Source organism: Punica granatum, chromosome 2 (genome assembly GCF_007655135.1).
Source record: "Punica granatum isolate Tunisia-2019 chromosome 2, ASM765513v2, whole genome shotgun sequence".
NCBI lineage: Eukaryota > Viridiplantae > Streptophyta > Magnoliopsida > Myrtales > Lythraceae > Punica > Punica granatum.
The window spans coordinates 38,747,018-38,766,911 of record NC_045128.1 but is presented as its reverse complement, the minus strand read 5'-3'; the positions used below and the strand labels follow the sequence as shown (position 1 = coordinate 38,766,911).

Sequence of the window (19,894 nt, the reverse complement as noted above, 5' to 3'; positions counted from 1 at the left end):
ACGTGAAAATCTCGATTGTAAAATTTTGAAACTAGAATTTTCGAATTTTAATTTATCAATCACTGCTTTTTATACAGCTAAAACTTTCGTCGATAATTAGAGGATACTCCGCGACTTCAAATGTTTGTTAGTAGTTTTTAGATATTTCGATGCGGCAATAAATTAGGAAACGACCTGTCTCTTAACAAATCGCGATTCACTAAACCGGTTGACTTCAATGTGTGGACCGAAGCGGGTCTCTGATCCGCAAGATCATCCGTGCGGGAGAGCTTCTAGAAGGCCGGGAGGGGTGGCGTAATCACAAGTGACGCGCCCCTTCTCCGTTACGAAAATCCCCCACGTTTCCACCCCTGATGTTATTTTGATCCATAGATGCGTGAGAATCCTTCCACTCCACATTCCGCACTAAATAATAATCAATCAATTAATTAACTATTACTTCTTGTTCACTTTTCTTTTATTTGATTTCTGCACTCGATTTTTTTCTTAGATTCAAAATCGACGTCTCGCCTGTCACTTTCAGAATTCATTCGGCTTTCATCAGCTGCCAAAGTGAATTAAGTACGATCTATAGTGCGGCGGTGGTTGTAAACTTTTGAGATGCATACATACGACTTATTTGATTTTCACATCGGGCGACCAGTTGCAGATCATGCGACTTAATAGTGAAAGAAGAGCAACGATGGCTGGTTGTTAATCATAGGCAAGCAAATCATTGATCGAACAATCTGCACGTGCGGGGCCCAGCACGTGACACTTCGGGCTACATTTCCGGCTCTCTTTTTTCCGCCATCTTCCATTTACGCTAAATTCAATGGCCGGAGGAAAGGAATCCTCTACATCGGGGGGGAAGTAAATAATAAAAAATTCTTTTCGGAGAGAAAAAAAAAAAACATTCAATGCGCTTTAAAAATTAGTTCATCGCAGACGAGCTGGAAGTATTAGATTTTTTTTTAAAAAAAAAAAAAAACTATGTCAGATTGCATTATTTATTTTTAGTTTTATTGGTGATATCCTCTGCATGATATGTTGGTTGTGGATCCCTTCTTATTCGCGTCCTCCTGTCCTCTGCATCTGTGTTTTGGATACTCTTCAAATTTTAGCATCGCTGTAGGAAGCCGAAACCGAATACTAGGTCGCCGATTCGACTTTGCTCGACGAGATAGAATGGTCTCGAACCATGGGCACATGAGCCCGTCCGCCTTAAGGGGCTTATAGTATGTTCGACGGACCCACTTCTCATCAACACAGGATCAGATCCAGGTCTTGAACATCTCAGTCTAGTCCCCTCCGTTAGGACACTTTCCTCATTTGTTATGAACTTTTCATTATCCTTCTCTTCTCTCGAGTATATTTCTGGCATCCACGTTCGCTGCGTCTGTAACGGGAGTGTCATATGATATGATGCGTAGGAAAGTTCATACTAAACTGTGTTTGATAACGAGAGAGAGAACTTGCCGGATTTTGTTATCGTCATCCCATTTTCGTATTCCGGGTGATGGATGTATGCATTCCAACGCCTTCCTTCTTCATTCTTCCTGACAGGTTTGAGTAAATATAACTAACCGCGTCCTTTGTCACGTGGTGGATTGGATCTCCGACGATGGCATCGGCCCTGGCGGGAGATGACCTGGCAAGGTCGACGAGCGGCCGTGGGAGCTGGGCATCGAGCAGCCGCCGGAGCTTCTCAGCCTCGGGCAGCTTCAGGGAGGCTTGGCTGGCCCCACCTGATGTGTTCAGCCGCAGCGGGCGGCAGCGTGAGCATGATGATGAGGAGGAGCTCCGCTGGGCCGCTATTGAGCGTCTCCCCACCTATGACCGCCTTCGTAAGGGCATGCTCCGGCAGGTCCTCGATGATGGCCAGGTCGTCCATGGCGAGGTAATGCCACGAACTTCTTCAGTCGATGTACAAAATTTATGAACGCCTAAGATCGAGTTTTAATAAGTTGTAGTCATCATTTAAAAAAAAAAATTATACAGATCGATGTCAGGAAGCTCAAGATGGAGGACAAGAAGCAGCTGATGGATAACATCCTCAAGGTTGTCGAGGAGGACAACGAGAAGTTCCTCCGAAGGCTGAGGGCCAGAACCGACCGGTACGTCTGAACCTCGTTCAGTACTCCGTTCCATATCACTCTGGGGCTGAACATTTTTCTAATTTGTTGTTCGGATGCAGAGTCGGGGTTGAGATTCCAAAAATCGAAGTACGGTTCGAGCATCTTTCTGTGGAGGGAGATGTGTATATAGGAAGCAGAGCGATTCCTACTCTGTTCAATGCCACCATTAACACAATTGAGGTTACCCAATGCACAATTCAGCTCATCGTTTATTCCCGAACTCTAAGCTAGTTCATGTTCATATTAGTCCATCTCAGTATTTTTTTTTAATCATTCTTCTTATGGTAACATGACCAACAGAGTCTCCTCGGGTTGATTCGACTGGCACCGTCTAAGAAAAGGAAACTCCAGATACTGAAAGATATAAGTGGAATAATCAAACCATCGAGGTATCTCTCTGCGCTTCGTCTCAATACATTATCTTGTTATTCAGTTACGAGCACGATTCCGAATTCCATCATTTCTGATTTCTTTGCATCGATAACTATAGGATGACGCTGCTTCTGGGACCACCAGGCGCTGGGAAAACAACGTTGTTGCTAGCACTTGCAGACAAGCTAGACGATGATTTAAGGGTGGGGTGTTTTTTCCTCTGTCATTTCCTTCAATTCGAGGCATTATAGTTTTGGCCAGTGAACTTACTCAGACGAAATGACAGAAAACTGGAAAAATCACCTATTGCGGCCATGAGTTAAATGAGTTCGTACCTCAAAGGACATGCGCTTATATCAGTCAACATGATCTTCATCATGGGGAGATGACTGTCAGAGAAACGTTAGATTTCTCGGGGCGATGTTTGGGCGTTGGGACAAGATACGAGATGCTTGCAGAGCTCTCAAGACGAGAAAAGGATTCGGGAATTAAGCCCGATCCCGAGATTGATGCATTCATGAAAGCAACAGCACAGGCAGGGCAAGAGACTAGCTTGGTCACTGATTACATCCTAAAGGTCTGTTCTTTCCACCTCCTCGTGGAAAAAATCGAAATGGTCATTCAACACCATCACGTGTGGTGCAAAATAATCTTTTGATTTTTTGTTAGTGCAGATACTCGGGTTGGATATTTGCGCAGACATTATGGTTGGTGATGAAATGAGACGGGGCATTTCAGGTGGACAGAAGAAGCGTGTGACAACAGGTTCGTGTCATGAAGCTATGTACTGGTCTGGTGCATCTTTATTCATAAACTCGGTGGTTGGAGAATAAAGCATGGTTTTTTTTATGCTTATATGTCCTTAAAGGCTTTCGGGTTTCTTGGGTGCAGGAGAGATGTTAGTTGGACCAGCAAAAGCGCTCTTCATGGATGAAATCTCGACAGGATTGGATAGTTCAACGACCTTTCAGATTGTCAAGTACATGCGCCAGATGGTCCACATCATGGATGTGACCATGTTAATCTCACTCCTTCAACCGGCTCCTGAGACGTATGATCTCTTTGACGACATCATACTCCTTTCAGAGGGCCAGATTGTCTACCAGGGTCCACGGGATGATGTCCTTGAGTTCTTCGAGTACATGGGTTTCAAGTGCCCTGACAGAAAAGGGGTAGCCGACTTTTTGCAGGAAGTAACCTCTAAGAAGGACCAGGAGCAATACTGGTACAGGAAGGAACAGCCCTACCAATTTGTTTCCGTGCCGGACTTTGTCGAAGCATTCAAGTCGTTCAGGATTGGCGATCAGCTCATAAACGAGCTGCGGGAACCATATGACAAGTCCAAGACCCACCCAGCGGCGCTGGTAACAGAGAAGTATGGAATCCGGAACTGGGAACTCTTCAAGGCATGCTTTGCTAGGGAGTGGCTTCTGATGAAGCGTAACTCATTCGTGTATGTGTTCAAGACCACGCAGATTACAATCATGTCCCTAATTGCGATGACAGTTTTCCTAAGAACACAGATGCCAGTAGGGACAGTAGAAGATGGGGGAAAATTTTTTGGGGCTCTTTTCTTCAGCTTGATCAATGTGATGTTCAATGGGATGGCAGAACTCGCAATGACAGTTTTCAGGCTCCCGGTGTTCTACAAGCAAAGAGATTTCCTGTTCTATCCTCCGTGGGCATTTGCGTTACCTATCTGGGTCCTCAGAATCCCATTATCTTTCTTGGAATCGGGAATTTGGATCATCCTTACATACTACACTATTGGTTTTGCTCCCGCAGCTAGCAGGTAACGGACGTAAGATTTCAATCGCGCAAGACAGTCTATTCAGTCTTCTCTTTGTATTTAACAAGAGACGTGAAAGAGAAAACCAGGACTGTCTCCACGACCCGAGCAGCTGCCTTTTCAATAGTTAACCATATTCCTGTTTTTATTTTTAGGTTCTTTCGCCAGTTCTTGGCCTTCTTCGGTATACATCAGATGGCCCTGTCTCTCTTTCGATTCATTGCTGCAGTTGGAAGGACACAAGTTGTTGCAAGCACTCTCGGTACCTTTGCCTTGCTAATGGTCTTCGTCCTTGGTGGCTTCATCGTCGCCAAAAGTAAGTTTTAGAATTGTACGGATTAATATAAAATGGAGATTTTGCTCCTTTTTATATTTCTTGGTTGATCCTAATAAGATTTCCATTGTTGGTCGTTCATTTGCAGATGACATTCGTCCATTCATGTTGTGGGGCTATTATGTCTCTCCCATGATGTATGGACAGAATGCCATAGTCATGAACGAATTCCTCGACAAAAGATGGAGTGCGGTAAGGCATCTTGATCAATGTTTTACAGTTAAAAAATTTGCTTAAAATAATGCCCATCCTATTTATATTGCAGCCCAATTTGGATCCAAGAATTAATGAACCGACAGTGGGAAAGGTCCTCCTAAGCTCAAGAGGCTTCTTCACAGAAGATTACTGGTTTTGGATATGCATTGGAGCATTGTTCGGGTTCTCTCTTCTATTCAATGTGTTATTCATCGGGGCGCTGACTTGGTTAAACCGTAAGCTACTTTCCATGACCGAACTTTTCTATATACTTTCATTACACTAAAAATGGTCTTAGTGATCCTCTTGTTTGCAATGTATTCCAGCATTGGGAGATTCGAAAACAGTGTTCTTGGACGAAGAAGAAGAAAAGAAGAAGAAGTCTTCTGCTCAACAGAGCTCGGAAGGTTTGCCCAGTTTGATATTCGATTTCGGTTTTTATTGCATGGAAACCTTTTGGCAGAGGATCTTTGATGCGGATTATCTGTCAAATCCATGATATTTTGATCGACAAACAGGTTTGGACATGGAACTTCGAAGTTCGGCAGAAGTTAGCGGCAGCGGTCCCGAAAAAGGGCCAAGAAAAGGAATGGTTTTGCCCTTCCAGCCACTTTCTCTGGCATTCAACCACGTGAACTATTTTGTTGATATGCCCGCTGTGAGTCATTAGACAGAAGTTGCAGCATAGTGAATATATCTGAATTTCGAGATTCAAGTGAAATTCGAGCTCAGGGGAGTGATCTTTGTACCTTTATGTGCCAGGAAATGAAAAAACAAGGAGTTGTTGAAGATCGTCTTCAACTGCTGAGGGATGTCAGCGGTGCGTTCAGACCAGGCATTCTGACAGCTCTAGTGGGAGTAAGCGGAGCCGGTAAGACAACCTTAATGGATGTGTTAGCTGGACGGAAAACTGGTGGTTACATTGAGGGAAGCATCAGCATTTCCGGTTTTCCAAAGAACCAGGCAACCTTTGCTAGGATCAGCGGCTACTGCGAACAGAATGACATTCACTCGCCATATGTCACCGTTTACGAGTCCCTCCTGTACTCGGCCTGGCTCCGTCTATCATCAGATATCAAGCCGAGTACTCGTAAGGTGAGCTCTCGTGTATTAGATTTCTACTATTCCAAACATCTAACGATCAAACTCCCTGGAAAGAACTAGAAAGTTTTCTAGAACCATAAAGAGCCAAATGATGATGTAAAAAAGTTGATGTTTCTCACCACATTATTTATGTCTAACAGATGTTTGTTGACGAAGTAATGGACTTGGTAGAGCTGAACCCTCTGAGGGACGCACTGGTTGGCCTTCCGGGAGTAGACGGCCTCTCGACGGAGCAGAGGAAGAGGCTGACCATAGCAGTGGAATTGGTTGCTAACCCATCTATCATCTTTATGGACGAACCAACTTCTGGCCTCGATGCTAGGGCTGCTGCTATCGTTATGAGAACTGTGAGGAATACAGTTGACACTGGCAGAACCGTCGTTTGCACAATCCACCAACCGAGCATTGACATTTTTGAAGCTTTCGACGAGGTTGAACATTGGTCCCACAACCTTCCTTACTTTTCTTAATGCATTTGCTATTCTTGATGCCTCTATATGCGTCTTACTCGAATAAGTACCATCAGTTGATCTAAGAGCTTAAATTTGTTACAGTTACTATTGATGAAACGAGGAGGGCAAGTGATATACGCAGGACCACTCGGCCGCCATTCCCACAGGCTCATAGAGTACTTTGAGGCAAGCTGAACTCATGTTTTCTATCCTCCAATTAGAGAATGCACTTATTAATGCCTGGAAATGTGAGATCTGATCCTTTTTTCTCCTGTGAATATGAGCAGGCTGTACCCGGGGTTCCAAAGATAAAGGATGGCTGCAATCCAGCCACTTGGATGCTCGATATAAGTACACCTGCAGTCGAGGCTCAGCTTGGGGTAGATTTTGCGGATGTTTACGCGAAATCCTCGCTTTACCAGTAAGTTTGATCTTAGAGAAAATTCAATTGTTATGACTAATGCAATTAATTCTAATTCAACAGTCTGATCTTTCTTTCTGGAAATTCTTCCAGGAGGAACCAGGACCTGATCAAGGAGCTTAGTACCCCGGCTCCGGGCACGAAAGATCTTTACTTCCCAACGGAATTCTCACAACCTTTTACCACTCAGTGCATGGCCTGTTTCTGGAAACAACACTGGTCTTACTGGAGGAACCCGCAGTATAACGCCATTCGATTCTTCATGACAATAGTCATTGGCCTTCTGTTTGGTCTTATCTTCTGGCAGAAAGGAGATGAGACGTAAGATTCAGTTTTCTTTTTCTTCCCCTACACAACATTCACAGGCACATTATTTGAGCATGTCTAAAAGTTTTCTGCATCAATTTATGGAACAGAGCCAAACAACAAGATCTGTTGAATCTCGTTGGGGCAATGTATGCTGCCGTGCTTTTCCTTGGAGCGACCAACGCGTCTTCAGTTCAGTCAATTGTTGCCATCGAGAGGACGGTTTTCTACCGTGAAAGAGCTGCTGGGATGTACTCTCCACTACCATACGCATTCGCTCATGTAAGTAAAACATACAAATAAACTCTGGCCAAGTTGGTTACCAAAGTTGGGAACTCGATCGCTCGATATGACTAAAACTTTCGTGGATGATCCTATACTACAGGTGGCAATCGAGACAATATATGTTGCGATTCAGACATTTGTTTACACTATCATCCTCTACTTGATGATCGGGTTCCAGTGGACGGCAGCAAAGTTCCTGTGGTTCTACTACTACATTCTCTTGTGCTTCATCTACTTCACCATGTATGGGATGATGGTTGTTGCGCTAACCCCCGGCGCTCAAGTTGCTGCTATCGTCATGTCCTTCTTCCTCAGCTTCTGGAATTTGTTCTCCGGCTTTCTCATCCCGAGGCCGGTATGTGATACAGTACTCTGATAACTCGACAAACATATTTCTTCACTGCTTTTCTAGATCTTTAGGATTATGACCACGATCGATATTTTGAGATATTAGTAATCTTGTTAGATGAATGTACGGTTCATTACTTGTTACTTATTCGACTGTTGTGTGGAACTTGCAGCAAATTCCTTTGTGGTGGAGGTGGTACTACTGGGCTTCACCGGTGGCATGGACGATCTACGGGCTTGTGACCACTCAGGTTGGAGACAAGAATGTCGACCTTGTGATCCCCGGAGCCGGTACCATGCCTTTGAAGATGTTCCTAAAACAGTATTTTGGCTTCGAGTATGACTTTCTGCCGGCCATAGCAGTGGCTCACGTGTTGTGGTGCGTCCTCTTCTTCCTCGTCTTCGCCTATGGCATAAGGTTCCTCAATTTCCAAAGGAGATAGAGATCAACCTCTCAGCATTGATTTGATTTATGCTTCCTATTTGAAACTTCATGATACAATCAGTTAATGAAGGAAAGTTCAATGTAGCAAACAAGATAATTTTTCCTTTTTCTTTTTTTTTCCTAATTTTTATTTTTTTCCTGTAATTAGTGTTCTTTTCCCACACTGAAAACACAATGGAAGAGATTTTTGCTTAATTGTATGTAGGAGATGTCGCTGCCGATTGTTTCTTCATATATAAACTTCAACCTTAAGCATTTGGTAAAACACGCATTGTCATAAAGCTTCTGCGGCTATCCACACTTCATTGGACGTACTTTGAACTTGAAATCCGAGTTATGAGAAAAGCGAGCCAATATGTAGTGTGTATGGTAACTATGGTGATCGTCAATATGAGTGTGTAAATGTAATATGCAATACGGCAATGGGTCTAGTAGTAAATTTTGTCACGGGTCATATTGTTATGTATTTTTCCTATTACAAAGGATGTGCATGAGTCTAGTATAATGAAATAAAAATTTTAATAACTAATAAAGAAGTACGGAAAGCCTCTCCATGAGTATCGAATCTGCAATCTCCTGATTAGTAGGCGATGTCACATTGTTACATATTTAGACTTCATATACTTAAAGTGGCCCACTGCTGGAGAGATAAAGTTTCACGAGATATTCAAGTTGGGCCTAAGGCCCAATAAACCTTTTTCTTTCAAGTCTCTTTTTTATTTTTATTTTCGATCGGAGTTTTTTCAATCTGATTTGATTTTTTTCCTTAATTGATTACAGTAAAAGTTCATAAATATGATTGGAGATATGAAATGAAAATTGAGGAATATAAGAAATTCTACTTATAAAAACCGAATCCAAAATCTTGTAATTATTTTTCTCAGTAAAAATCTTAGAATTTCATCGATTCAGAAGATTGAAGATTTTTTTTAATTTCTAGATTATTTCCCAAAATAAAAACTTAATGGACTAACTAATTAAGACATCGTTTAATTGATTTTAATTTTAATAGATTTGTTGCTTATCTAAAGGAAAAAAAAGATTTGTGGGTTAAAAAAAAGTTACCGATAAATTAGTTAATTAGGAATACCCAATGGTAGTTAGAACTGGCCCAAAAAAAAAAATATTGGTGGCTAGAAAGAGAGGAGGGATGTGTACGAAAAACTAGGTAAATAGAGAAGTGGAGTCGATACAGTGACATCTCTTTCGACTTAGGACGTAAAGGCTATGAGTTCAAATCTTATATGTGAGAGTCTTTGTATTCCGTTATTATCCTTTCCCCAATATTCTTCTAGGTTTTTTCTTTCCTCGATAACCAATGAATGTCCATTGATGACAAAAACGAGTATAAGGAGAAAATGTCTAAAAGAGTACATCACAAAGCTCAGAAAAACAGCAAATCCACTTAGATCACTAGAAAGGAAGATAGAAGTGACCGAAGCTCATCAAATACAATACAATTGTAGAGATCAATCCTGTTATTGTTGTTCGTTTTCAAATTTTTGCGACTAAACTCTACATGAATCTCAGTGAAGATCGGGAAGTAGAGTATAGAGCAATTGATACAGAGATTGCTACATAAAGAAGCAGAGCCAAGAGGAGTCTTGGATGGTACTCGGCGCAGGAGTCCTTCACAAATCATACCTCTAGACTAATACAATCAATCAAATCCTAAACAATAATCCCTAGACATTCAAATAAATTCAGCTAGATTCCTATGATCAATTCAAACCATTGACAACCTAGCTAATCTAAAACTAGCTAGACCATCAAATCAGAGCACCTAACTTCCTTGATCGGTTCAAACCAGTGAATACCGTTGGGGAGCTTGAAACCTGCAAATACCAACAAAAAAGGGGAGACCATAAAATGTCGGACTTACAGGTGGTTGGAACGATCGACTGGCCAAGAGTACAATCCTTTGTGGTGGAGCATGGAGGTTCAGTTGCATGGGCAAGGTGGTAGTCCGCAGAGAAGAAGCTGCTAGGAGGGGAAGGAGTTGGACCGAGTCAGATAGTCAAGGAGTACGGCGTCATTGTGCCGCAAGTTGGGTTTGTTGGGTTAGGGAGACGGGGTCGGTTTAGGCGAGATCGGGTTCTGGCACATTGGGTCGGTCGAATCTTGGCAATCAGGGCTAGCCTGATCAGGTTAATAAGTACTTTTTGTAACAATAACAACAATACAAAAAAGCTAAGCAAATAAATGATATCAGATTTAAGGGTCAAGCACAACTCGAGTATTACTATTGCTTGATTAAATTAATGTTATTATGTATTAATCTATACTATATATAAAAGTATGATGAGTTCTTATAATTTTCAATATTTCAAAAATACTCATGTGTCCTCGCGACTTTTTCTCATATATTTTTAACTCATACCTTTTGGTCGTACATTTTCACTATATATATGTATATATGTTGATCTTTCTATTCAACATCCATTTTCATTTTATTGCCTTTCATCTGTCTCAATTGAGTTAGCTCTTCATCACATGTACGTTTACCCTAATTTTTCACACCGACTTATATAATTTCAAAATTTTCCTGCACCTTATCTTCATTTTCAATTTTCATTATCTCAGCACGTTTAAACATGTAATCCTATGGTTGGAGTCAAAACTCTCAAGGTACTGTATATATCTTTGTTTCTTTGTGATTATCCTCCATTAACACGATAAAAACGATTTACTCATAAGACACATATATTTCTATTTTTTAAATTTTTCATTGTGATGATTTAAAATTTAATGTGTTCGTGAAGAATTTTGTCATGTCCCTTGATTGTCTAAATCATGTCTCTTTGAGAGTTTGGTGAATGCCATTTTTCATATTATGAATTTGTGTCTGTATATTGAAGAGATGTGTCTATACATTAAAGAGACATGAGATTTTTTACAAACTATAAATGTCTATCTGTCATTTTTTTGAAAGCTTTTCTTTACATTTTTATGTATCCCCTAATTTTATAAGTTCTACTTCTACCTCCTTTCGAATTTTTTTTCAAGTATTTATTATAAGATTCCGAAACTCCATTTCTACTTCTAAGTTCATTCACTAGCATCCAAACATTTATAAGTTCATCAAATTTCCTTTTGAATGCACATTAAAAGATCCCCAAGTAGTTTGTGAAATCTTGGGAGTAACATATGATCGAGCTATTTGCACCGAGGTTGGCGTGACAAATCTATTTTCAAGTGAATGTTTTTCGCAACATATATCTAACCGGTTTCACTTTGAATCTCATTTCATTGTTGTTTATAGGTATTGTTGAGTATGCTTTTTATTCATGTGTTTTTCGTTGTGTTTCCATGTGTTGAGAGAAGACACATTCCATACATGAAGATAACTAGCTAGCTTATGATTATTGATTGGTGACCATATATGCATCACGTAATACAATATCAATGAAATATCCGCTTGTCTTGAAATGTTTTGCAAAGAAGGAAGATGAAGATGAGACATGCTTGAAATAGTGAGGACATTTTTACAGTTATTGAGTCTCAAACGTGTTTAATTTGTTTACTTTTTTGAAATTTGGTACTTTTATTTTTTGATTTTCATTGCTTCTTAGAAGTATTTTCAAGTCCATTTTTCTAGAGATATTGCAGGTGTTAGGCTCTATTAAAGAAATGTAGATGTTGACATGAAATCAACTATTTTTTTATGAAGTGATAAACCTGAAAAATTTAAAAAGGGATTAAGAATTCAATAAATGTAAAAACAGTTTGCCCATTTAGGCTTAAATTGAGTTACACTCTTGGAGAAAAATAAATAAGTAAAAAAGTACAAGAAGAGAAAGAATAAAAAAAGAAATGTGGGAACATTATTAAAGATGAGAGAATAAAACGAGTTATATTTATACTTTTACTATTTAATCTTTGATATATTAATTTTTATTTGTACGCCAATGTGGATTTCCAAGTGATTCGGCCCAATTCTCTTGTTTTAATCTTATAAATGAATGAAATCCGCATTAGAAAAGTTTTATTCCTTGGTGGACCGACTGGGCTCGAACTTGATATAAAATTGGCATCAAAGCCTATGTTTTTCGATCTCCTGAGCCTGTAGAATATAAATTTATTTTCTACAACTTGAATTTAGCGGGCGAAATTCTTTAAAGGTGGGGAGTTTGTAACACCCCGAATTTCAACTATTATGCACACATATATTCTGTTTATATATTTTAGACATATTCACTAGATTTCATTAATAAATTATTTCATACTTTTACTAATTTTAATAAGTAGATAAATACCAAGCTAACTTTTCCATGTGTCATCATATCTTTCAATGTTGTTAACTCATCCAATTCCATCGCCTTGCCTTTCCTTAAATTGCTTTGTATTCATTCTTCTCGGTCATTTTAATTTGCACAGCTAAAATACACAGAGAGGAAGGGTAAGTTTTATATGAAACCAGAGAGGGGCCGAGAGGAAGAAGTAAAATGTGAGAAAAATTCTAGAAAATAGAAAATATTCGATTTTGAATGTCTAAGGTTTGAAGGACCTGACAGGGTGAGTATTGAGTAACCTATTCCTAATATGATTTTTTCTATCGTGATTATAATTAGTTTATTAGAATTGCATTGTCACGGTCATGTCAATATCACGAATCATGCATGTATTTCTATACGATCGATTACCATAATTGGAATGAGCAGTGAGATTTGAGATTGTGGGAGTCGGTGAGTCATATGGCACCTTAAGCCAGTCGTAAGCCGAGCAGTAGGAAAGGGCTGCTTAGAGCATAGGCGGGACCCAATAAACTTCCAAATAATTGCACTTAAAAAATTATTTTTATTTACTCATATCTTTTACGTCATGGGCAACTTTGGAGGAAGAATAATACTAATAATTATAATAATTATAATGATGATGATGATGATGATGATGATGATGATGATGATGATGATAATAATAATAACAACAACAACAAGGACAATACCACCAACATTAACAACAGCAACAATAATAATAATAATAGGATTAATTCATTCATTCGTAAATAAACTAATGGATGTAACGTATTTGGTGAAGCCTTCCTCCTATTACATCTTAGTTAATTATGAAGAAAACTCAATTAAAGAAGCTTATTTTTTAATATCTTTAGATAATAAACTTATTCAATTTAGGAGTTCTTATTGGGATTGATTTGTGCTTTAGAGGTAATTTGTCATCAATTATGTAGTATTACATTTATATACCATGAGGCATTTATGTTATCGTGTGGTTACGATTTCATTTTACGTGATAACGTCCTTGTATAGTAGGTTCAATAGGCATCGGTATGACTTGATTGTGAAATCCTATCAATGATGAATATTTTTCCTAAACGTCCATGGTCAAAGTATTATCATTACGAAGAACGACGATAATGCAGCAAGACCAGTGTGGTTGTGATTGATGACCAAGTTTCACAGGTCATGGATGTAGATATGTCAAGTCACACCACAGGTATGCATCGGGGGTAATGCGTACTGGATTGCCCCGTCATGAGATTGTTACATGGATTGTTACGAGATTATCATTAGCAGTTCTCATAGTGACTATGATAGAGAGATCTTTTGACTTGCGATCATAAGTGATTCCTACATGGTATGCCGCATACTTTGATACTGTCAAACGCCAATCGAAACATAATGGTTATAAAGACAATAATTTGGTATGCCGCAAATTATGGTGAGGAATATGAATGACCAAGATATGATTTGTCCCTCTTTTGTAACATGAGCGATATCTCACTAGGCCCTTGGTGGGTGAAATCGATAAGTATATGCGCATACCCAAATGAGTCGATATAGAGATATCGAGCTCATTTATTCTGACAGACTTACCTGGAACCAAGAAAAGAGATTGTTACAAGGATGACATTGAGCATGTCTTGGGCTCGATCGAGATATAGAGGACAAAGGGACATTGTTGCACAACAACATAGTCCATAGGTTCGTCTAATAATTGACTTTTCGATTACTTGGATAATAATTTCTCATTGCTAGATGCCGCTCACTGTTTATAATGTCGAAATGGAGATTTCAATATTACTGCCAATATAATCAGGAACCTACAAGGTCACACGCAACAACTAAATTAGCAGATGACGAAAGCGACCTCATTCAATAGAGATTAGATGAGTTTGAGCAAAAGTCGAAAATATCGAAAGTTTAATGAGATTAAACTTCCCGACTGATTGGATTCTGAATATTAGATTTAATGGATTGAATAAGGGGTCGAATCGGGCGATGACTCTTAGTCCAATCATATGATGAAAAGTGGACCAACAATGTGCTGACACGTGGCACGACTTGTGAGGCGACACATGGCATGGAGGGAATTCAACCAAGTGGCTCAATCATGTGTGTCGACACACGAACCAATCAGGTGATGGCAAGTGGTCTGATCGTGTGTTGGCAAGTGGTCCAATCATGTGATGACACTTGGCCCAATAAGGATGTGACAAATGGCACATGGAGAATATACTTTCGACAATCCCGCATTGATTTGAGAATCCATCCATGCCTCCTCTAAAATCCTATAAATGGGCACCTAGGTCCATGCTTTAAGGCATCGATATTCGGGTTCAAGAATTACTCGATTCGATCACAGCAAGTTGTAATATATTACAACTTGCTCAAGGGCCCTATTTGAGTCTATTAGTCTAATAATTATATTTTGTTTGGGCGCCTCCTGCGAGTATAGGCTGCTAGCATCGCCAGTCTCAAAATTCCATTGTTGCTCTATTAGACGCGTGATTCCTACATATCTATGATGCTAAATTATGTTGAACTATTTAGGGTGATTTGATGACGGTAGTTCCTAGGCTATAAATTATTATATAATCTTTTAGGTCATTTTGATACCAAATTTCTTTATTGATTAAATCTTATTTCATTGTGCCTACAATTAAGTAACATAATAAATAAATATATATATATATATATGTATGTTTATCGCTGTGTACATTTCCTACCTAACATGCGACAAATATATGTATTTTTACGGTACACAAACACCTTTTACAGTGCTCAATTAATCATATTTCATTGAGCCTACAATTAACATAATAAATATATAGATCGCTGTGTACATTTCCTACTTAACATGTGACAAATATATGTATTTTCACAGTACACAAACAACTTTTACTGTGCTCAATAATTATTTTATCATACATTTTTCAACGCATATAATAGGTAATTTTTTATGTTTATAATCTTAATTATAGAGGTAAAATTTATTTGAAAACATTAAAAGACAGTGTTCACGTGCAACGCACGTGCATTTCGACTAGTCATAACAAATAAACAATTTGATGGTGACAGATTTGAAGAACTTAAAAATGATTATTTCCTATTTACCGAAAAAAATATTATTTCCTAATTTTGGTCACATATATATATATATATATAGTGATCGATGACGATATATACACACAGACATTATCCGAAAACGATATCATCACCAATTCAGACACGAAGTCATCTTAAGCATGAATCTCTTAATTTGGGAAATTGTCATGCCGATTGCGAGAATTTTACCTCCAAATAGGAGAAAATAGTTACAGGTCTGCTATGGCAAGACATTCGCCTCCAAATCGGAGAACATAGCACTGCTAGTGCCATTGACATTAGTCAATTAACTAATTAATCCAAGCCTAAAACACGTTTGGCATTTCTAGATGCGTTACGTGATACTTGCCCAAAAGAGAATGAATGCTTCTAGGGATTTGATCAACAAAAAAAAAAAATTAAAATGGACAAAGATTATGTCCTGGGCCCACAATATTCGCTGGCGATAACCCTTTTTGGAAAGTCGTATTTTTAGGGTTTTCGAACACCAGGTATATTTACGAGAGGATTTCATTGCGGCGACAGAAAAAAAAAAGAAAAAGAAAAGAAAAACATAGGAGAGTCATCTGCTTGTGTTCTTCGAAAGAAGTATTTCTTTAGCCTATTACAGTTGAACGGACGATAACAGCTTGCACGAGAGTTTGAAACTCCAGCCAGGTACGCCTGTAGCCAAAATATGTACGTTGATTAATTAGAGAAAAGTCTAGCGACACTCGTATGAAGTGTATCTAATAGCCAAGTAGTTGAAAAATTGTATATATGCATGTATGAATGGATTATCTTGTCGTGGATTTTCTTCAGCTCTTTGGATTTCTTGCATTTGTTGCCTTGGCCTAGGGACAAGTCAATCGCCATTAGTCTATTAGACAGTTCATTGTCGATACATCATCTATGAGAGCAGGGGTGGAGCGAATATGTTGGCTGCCTCTCCTCCCCCAGATATATACGTCTATTTTTATTTTATATTTTGCCCTCCCCTGAAATAATATTCTGACTTCGCCCTTGTATGAGAGGAACTAGCTAGACTAGACATATGATAAGCTCCAAACGAGGTGAGCTTCACATAAGTGAGGAAACTCCAAACAAATGGGTATGTGAAAATGTCCGATTGAAAATTTTGAAACTAGAATTTTAAGTAAATTAATAATATGTCCCTCAAGAGATCGATACTATATCAAATCTGACCTCAACAAAAATTTTAAATTAATTTTGACATTAACCTATTAAATGTACATTATATTGCTGATTTCGTCTGCTTGCCATTAAAAATCCGACATGACTTTCTTACGGAAGGAACAATACATTTAATAGGTCAAGATCAAAATTAATGTAGAAAATAATAAATAATATCACATCAGATGTTTTCATTCATTATTGGACGGCAGACAGACGGAATGGGTCATGTGATATACACTTCTAATTTACTGTAAAAAATTTCTTGAGATCCGATTTGATTTAACATCAATCTTAATTGTTGATTTACTCTAGAATTTTTGAACTTTAATTTGGCAATCACTGCTTTTTATACAGCTAGAAAGGATTTAAACTTTCGTCGAGAAGTAAAGGATACTCCGCCACTTTTAGTAGTTTTTAGATATTCGATGCGGCAATAAATTAGGAAACGAACGAAACCGAGATTCACTAAAAGCTGCAACCGGTTGACTTCAATGTGTGGACCGAACCGGTCCTTGATCCGTTAGGCAGCAAGATCATCCGCGCGGGAGAGCTTCTAGAAGGTCAATCAATTAATTAAGAGGAATTTATCATGATTTAACCGTTTTGTCAAATCTAATCTATACTTTTTTTTATCAAATCTATTTCATGATTTACTTTTTATATCAAATATATCTCGGCGTTATTTTTTCTGTCGACATCTAACGGCTGTATTGACGTGGCGCCCACGTAGCAAGTGTGACCCACTATTCCTCCACTTGTCACGTCAACACGACCGTTAGATGTCGACGGAAAAAATAATGTCGGGATAGATTTTATGCAAAAAGTAAATCATGAGATAGATTTGACAAAAAAAGAGTATATAATAAATTTGACAAAATGGATAAATCATAGATCGTTTGGGATAAAAATCTCATTAATTAATAATCAATCAATTAATTAATTAATAGTTCTTGTTCTCTTTTCTTTTATTTAACTTCTCCACTTGATTTTTTTTCTTAGATTCAAAATCTACGACTCACTTGTCACTTTCAGAATTCCTTCGGCTTTCAACAGCTGTCTCTATAGTGCGGGTGTGGTCGTAAACTTTTGAGAAGCATACATGCAGCTTATTTGATTTTCACATCGGGCAACCAGTCGTCCATCATCCGATTTAATAGTGAAATAAGAGCAACGGCTGGTTCTTAATCATAGGCAAGCAAATCATTGATCGAACAAGCTTGCACATGTGGGGCCCAGCACGTGGACACTTCGGGCTACATTTCCGGCAATCTCCCTTTTGCGCTAATTTCAATGGCCGGAGGAAAGGAATCCTCTTCATCTTAATTATAATATCAATAACAATTTTTTCGGGGGGAAAGTAAATAATAACAAATCCTTTTCGGAGAGAAAAAAAAATGCAATGCGCTTTAAAAATTAGTTCGTCGCAGAGGAAGTGGAAGAATTAGATTTTTTTCCCAAAAAAAAAAACAATCAATGTCAGATTGCATTATTTATTTTTAGTTTTATTGGTGATATCCTCTGCATGATATGTTGGTTGTGGATCCCCTCTTATTCGCGTCCTCCTGTCCTCTGCGTCTTTGCTTTGGATACTCTTCAAAATTTAGCATCGCCGTAGGAAGCCGAAACCAAATACTCAGTCCCCGATTCGACTTTGCTCGACGGGATAGAACGGTGTCGAACCATGGGCACATTATGCCATCCGCCTTAAGGAGCTTATAGTATGTTCGTCGGACCCACCTCTCATCAAAACGGGATAAGACCCAGGTCTTTAACATCTCAGTCTAGTCCCCTCCGTTAGGACACTTTCCTCATTTGATATGAACGTTTCATTATCCTTCTTTTCTCTCGAGTACATTTCCGTGTAAAAATAGCACTGGGCCTCCAAGCGATTAGGCCCATAGATTAAGGCACCCTATCTCTTATAAACTCACTAGATTCTTCTTAGTTTCGCCTATACATGCCATGGGGACTAGAACAACCCGCCCTCAATAACTAATTACGAGCCGGGACTACTTTCTTGCATGGAAGGAGGGGGATGACAATTGATAATGAGGTCACACTTTGGGCCAGACTAAGATGAGGCGGCTTTCTCTTCGCACTCAGATTTCAAAGAGACCACGAGCTCGACACTCGGGTTAAACATAGGCGGACTTCGACTGCCCATCGACAAAGAAACATTTCAAATGGCATGATGTGAACCCACGCACATGCGAGCAGAAGCATTACCCGCTCTAATACCATGTAAAAATACCAAAGGCCTATAAGCGATTTGGTCTATCTCCAACCTAAAAGTTCGAGTTGATAGATTGAGGCACCCAATCTCTTATAAATCTATTAGATTCTTCTTAGCTTTTTCACGTGAGATTTTTTACTCTCAACATTTCGGCTTCCAGGTTCGCTGTGTCTGTAACGGGAGTGTCATATGATATGATGCGTAGGAAAGTTCATATTAAACTGTATTTGATAACGAGAGAATGAACTTGCCGGATTTTGTTATCGTCATCCCATTTTCGTATTTCGGGTGATGGATATATGCATTCCAACGGCTTCCTTCTTCATTCTTACTGACAGGTTCGAGTAAATATAACTAACCGCGTCCATTCTCGCGTGGTGGATTGGATATCTGACTATGGCATTGCCCCTGGCGGGAAATGACCTGGCAAGGTCGACGAGCGGCCGTGGTAGCTGGGCATCGAGCACCCGCCGGAGCTTCGCAGCCTCCGGCAGCTTCCGGGAGGCTTGGCAGACCCCACCCGATGTGTTCAGCCGCAGTGGGCAGCAGCGTGAGCATGATGATGAGGAGGAGCTTCGCTGGGACGCTATCGAGCGTCTCCCCGCCTATGACCGCCTTCGCAAGTGCATGCTCCAGCAGGTCCTCGATGATGGCCAGGTTGTCCATGGCGAGGTAATACCACGAACTTCTTCTGTTGATGTACAAAATTTATGAAGGCCTAAGATCGAGTTTTAATAAGTTGTAGTCATCATTTAAAAAAAAAAATTACCATACAGATCGATGTCAGGAAGCTCAAGATGGAGGACAAGAAGCAGCTGATGGATAACATCCTCAAGGTTGTCGAGGAGGACAATGAGAAGTTCCTCCGAAGCCTGAGGGACAGAACCGACAGGTGCGTCTGAACCTCGTTCAGTACTCGGTTCCTTATACTCTTTGAGACTGAACATTTTTCTAATTTGATGTTCGGATGC

At 39.4% G+C, this 19,894-nt stretch overlaps 2 protein-coding genes across 2 annotated transcripts; both read left to right on the top strand.

Moving 5' to 3' along the window:
- Positions 1–869: 869 nt before the first annotated feature.
- LOC116195285 (pleiotropic drug resistance protein 2-like) lies at positions 870–8,402 on the top strand. The gene is made up of 22 exons (XM_031524361.1): positions 870–1,263; positions 1,546–1,879; positions 1,981–2,096; positions 2,177–2,297; positions 2,418–2,506; positions 2,608–2,692; positions 2,776–3,066; positions 3,164–3,254; positions 3,381–4,281; positions 4,434–4,594; positions 4,701–4,804; positions 4,878–5,043; positions 5,134–5,214; positions 5,326–5,465; positions 5,570–5,902; positions 6,052–6,342; positions 6,466–6,549; positions 6,651–6,784; positions 6,878–7,105; positions 7,201–7,372; positions 7,476–7,730; positions 7,897–8,402. The coding sequence occupies exons 2-22, from the start codon at positions 1,604–1,606 to the stop codon at positions 8,164–8,166; spliced, it is 4,389 nt and encodes a 1,462-aa protein (XP_031380221.1). The 5' UTR covers positions 870–1,263; positions 1,546–1,603; the 3' UTR covers positions 8,167–8,402.
- A 10,851-nt stretch (positions 8,403–19,253) lies between these two features.
- LOC116195287 (ABC transporter G family member 34-like) lies at positions 19,254–19,675 on the top strand. Its single transcript, XM_031524363.1, has one exon. The coding sequence runs from the start codon at positions 19,320–19,322 to the stop codon at positions 19,635–19,637; it is 318 nt and encodes a 105-aa protein (XP_031380223.1). The 5' UTR covers positions 19,254–19,319; the 3' UTR covers positions 19,638–19,675.
- Positions 19,676–19,894: the final 219 nt, after the last annotated feature.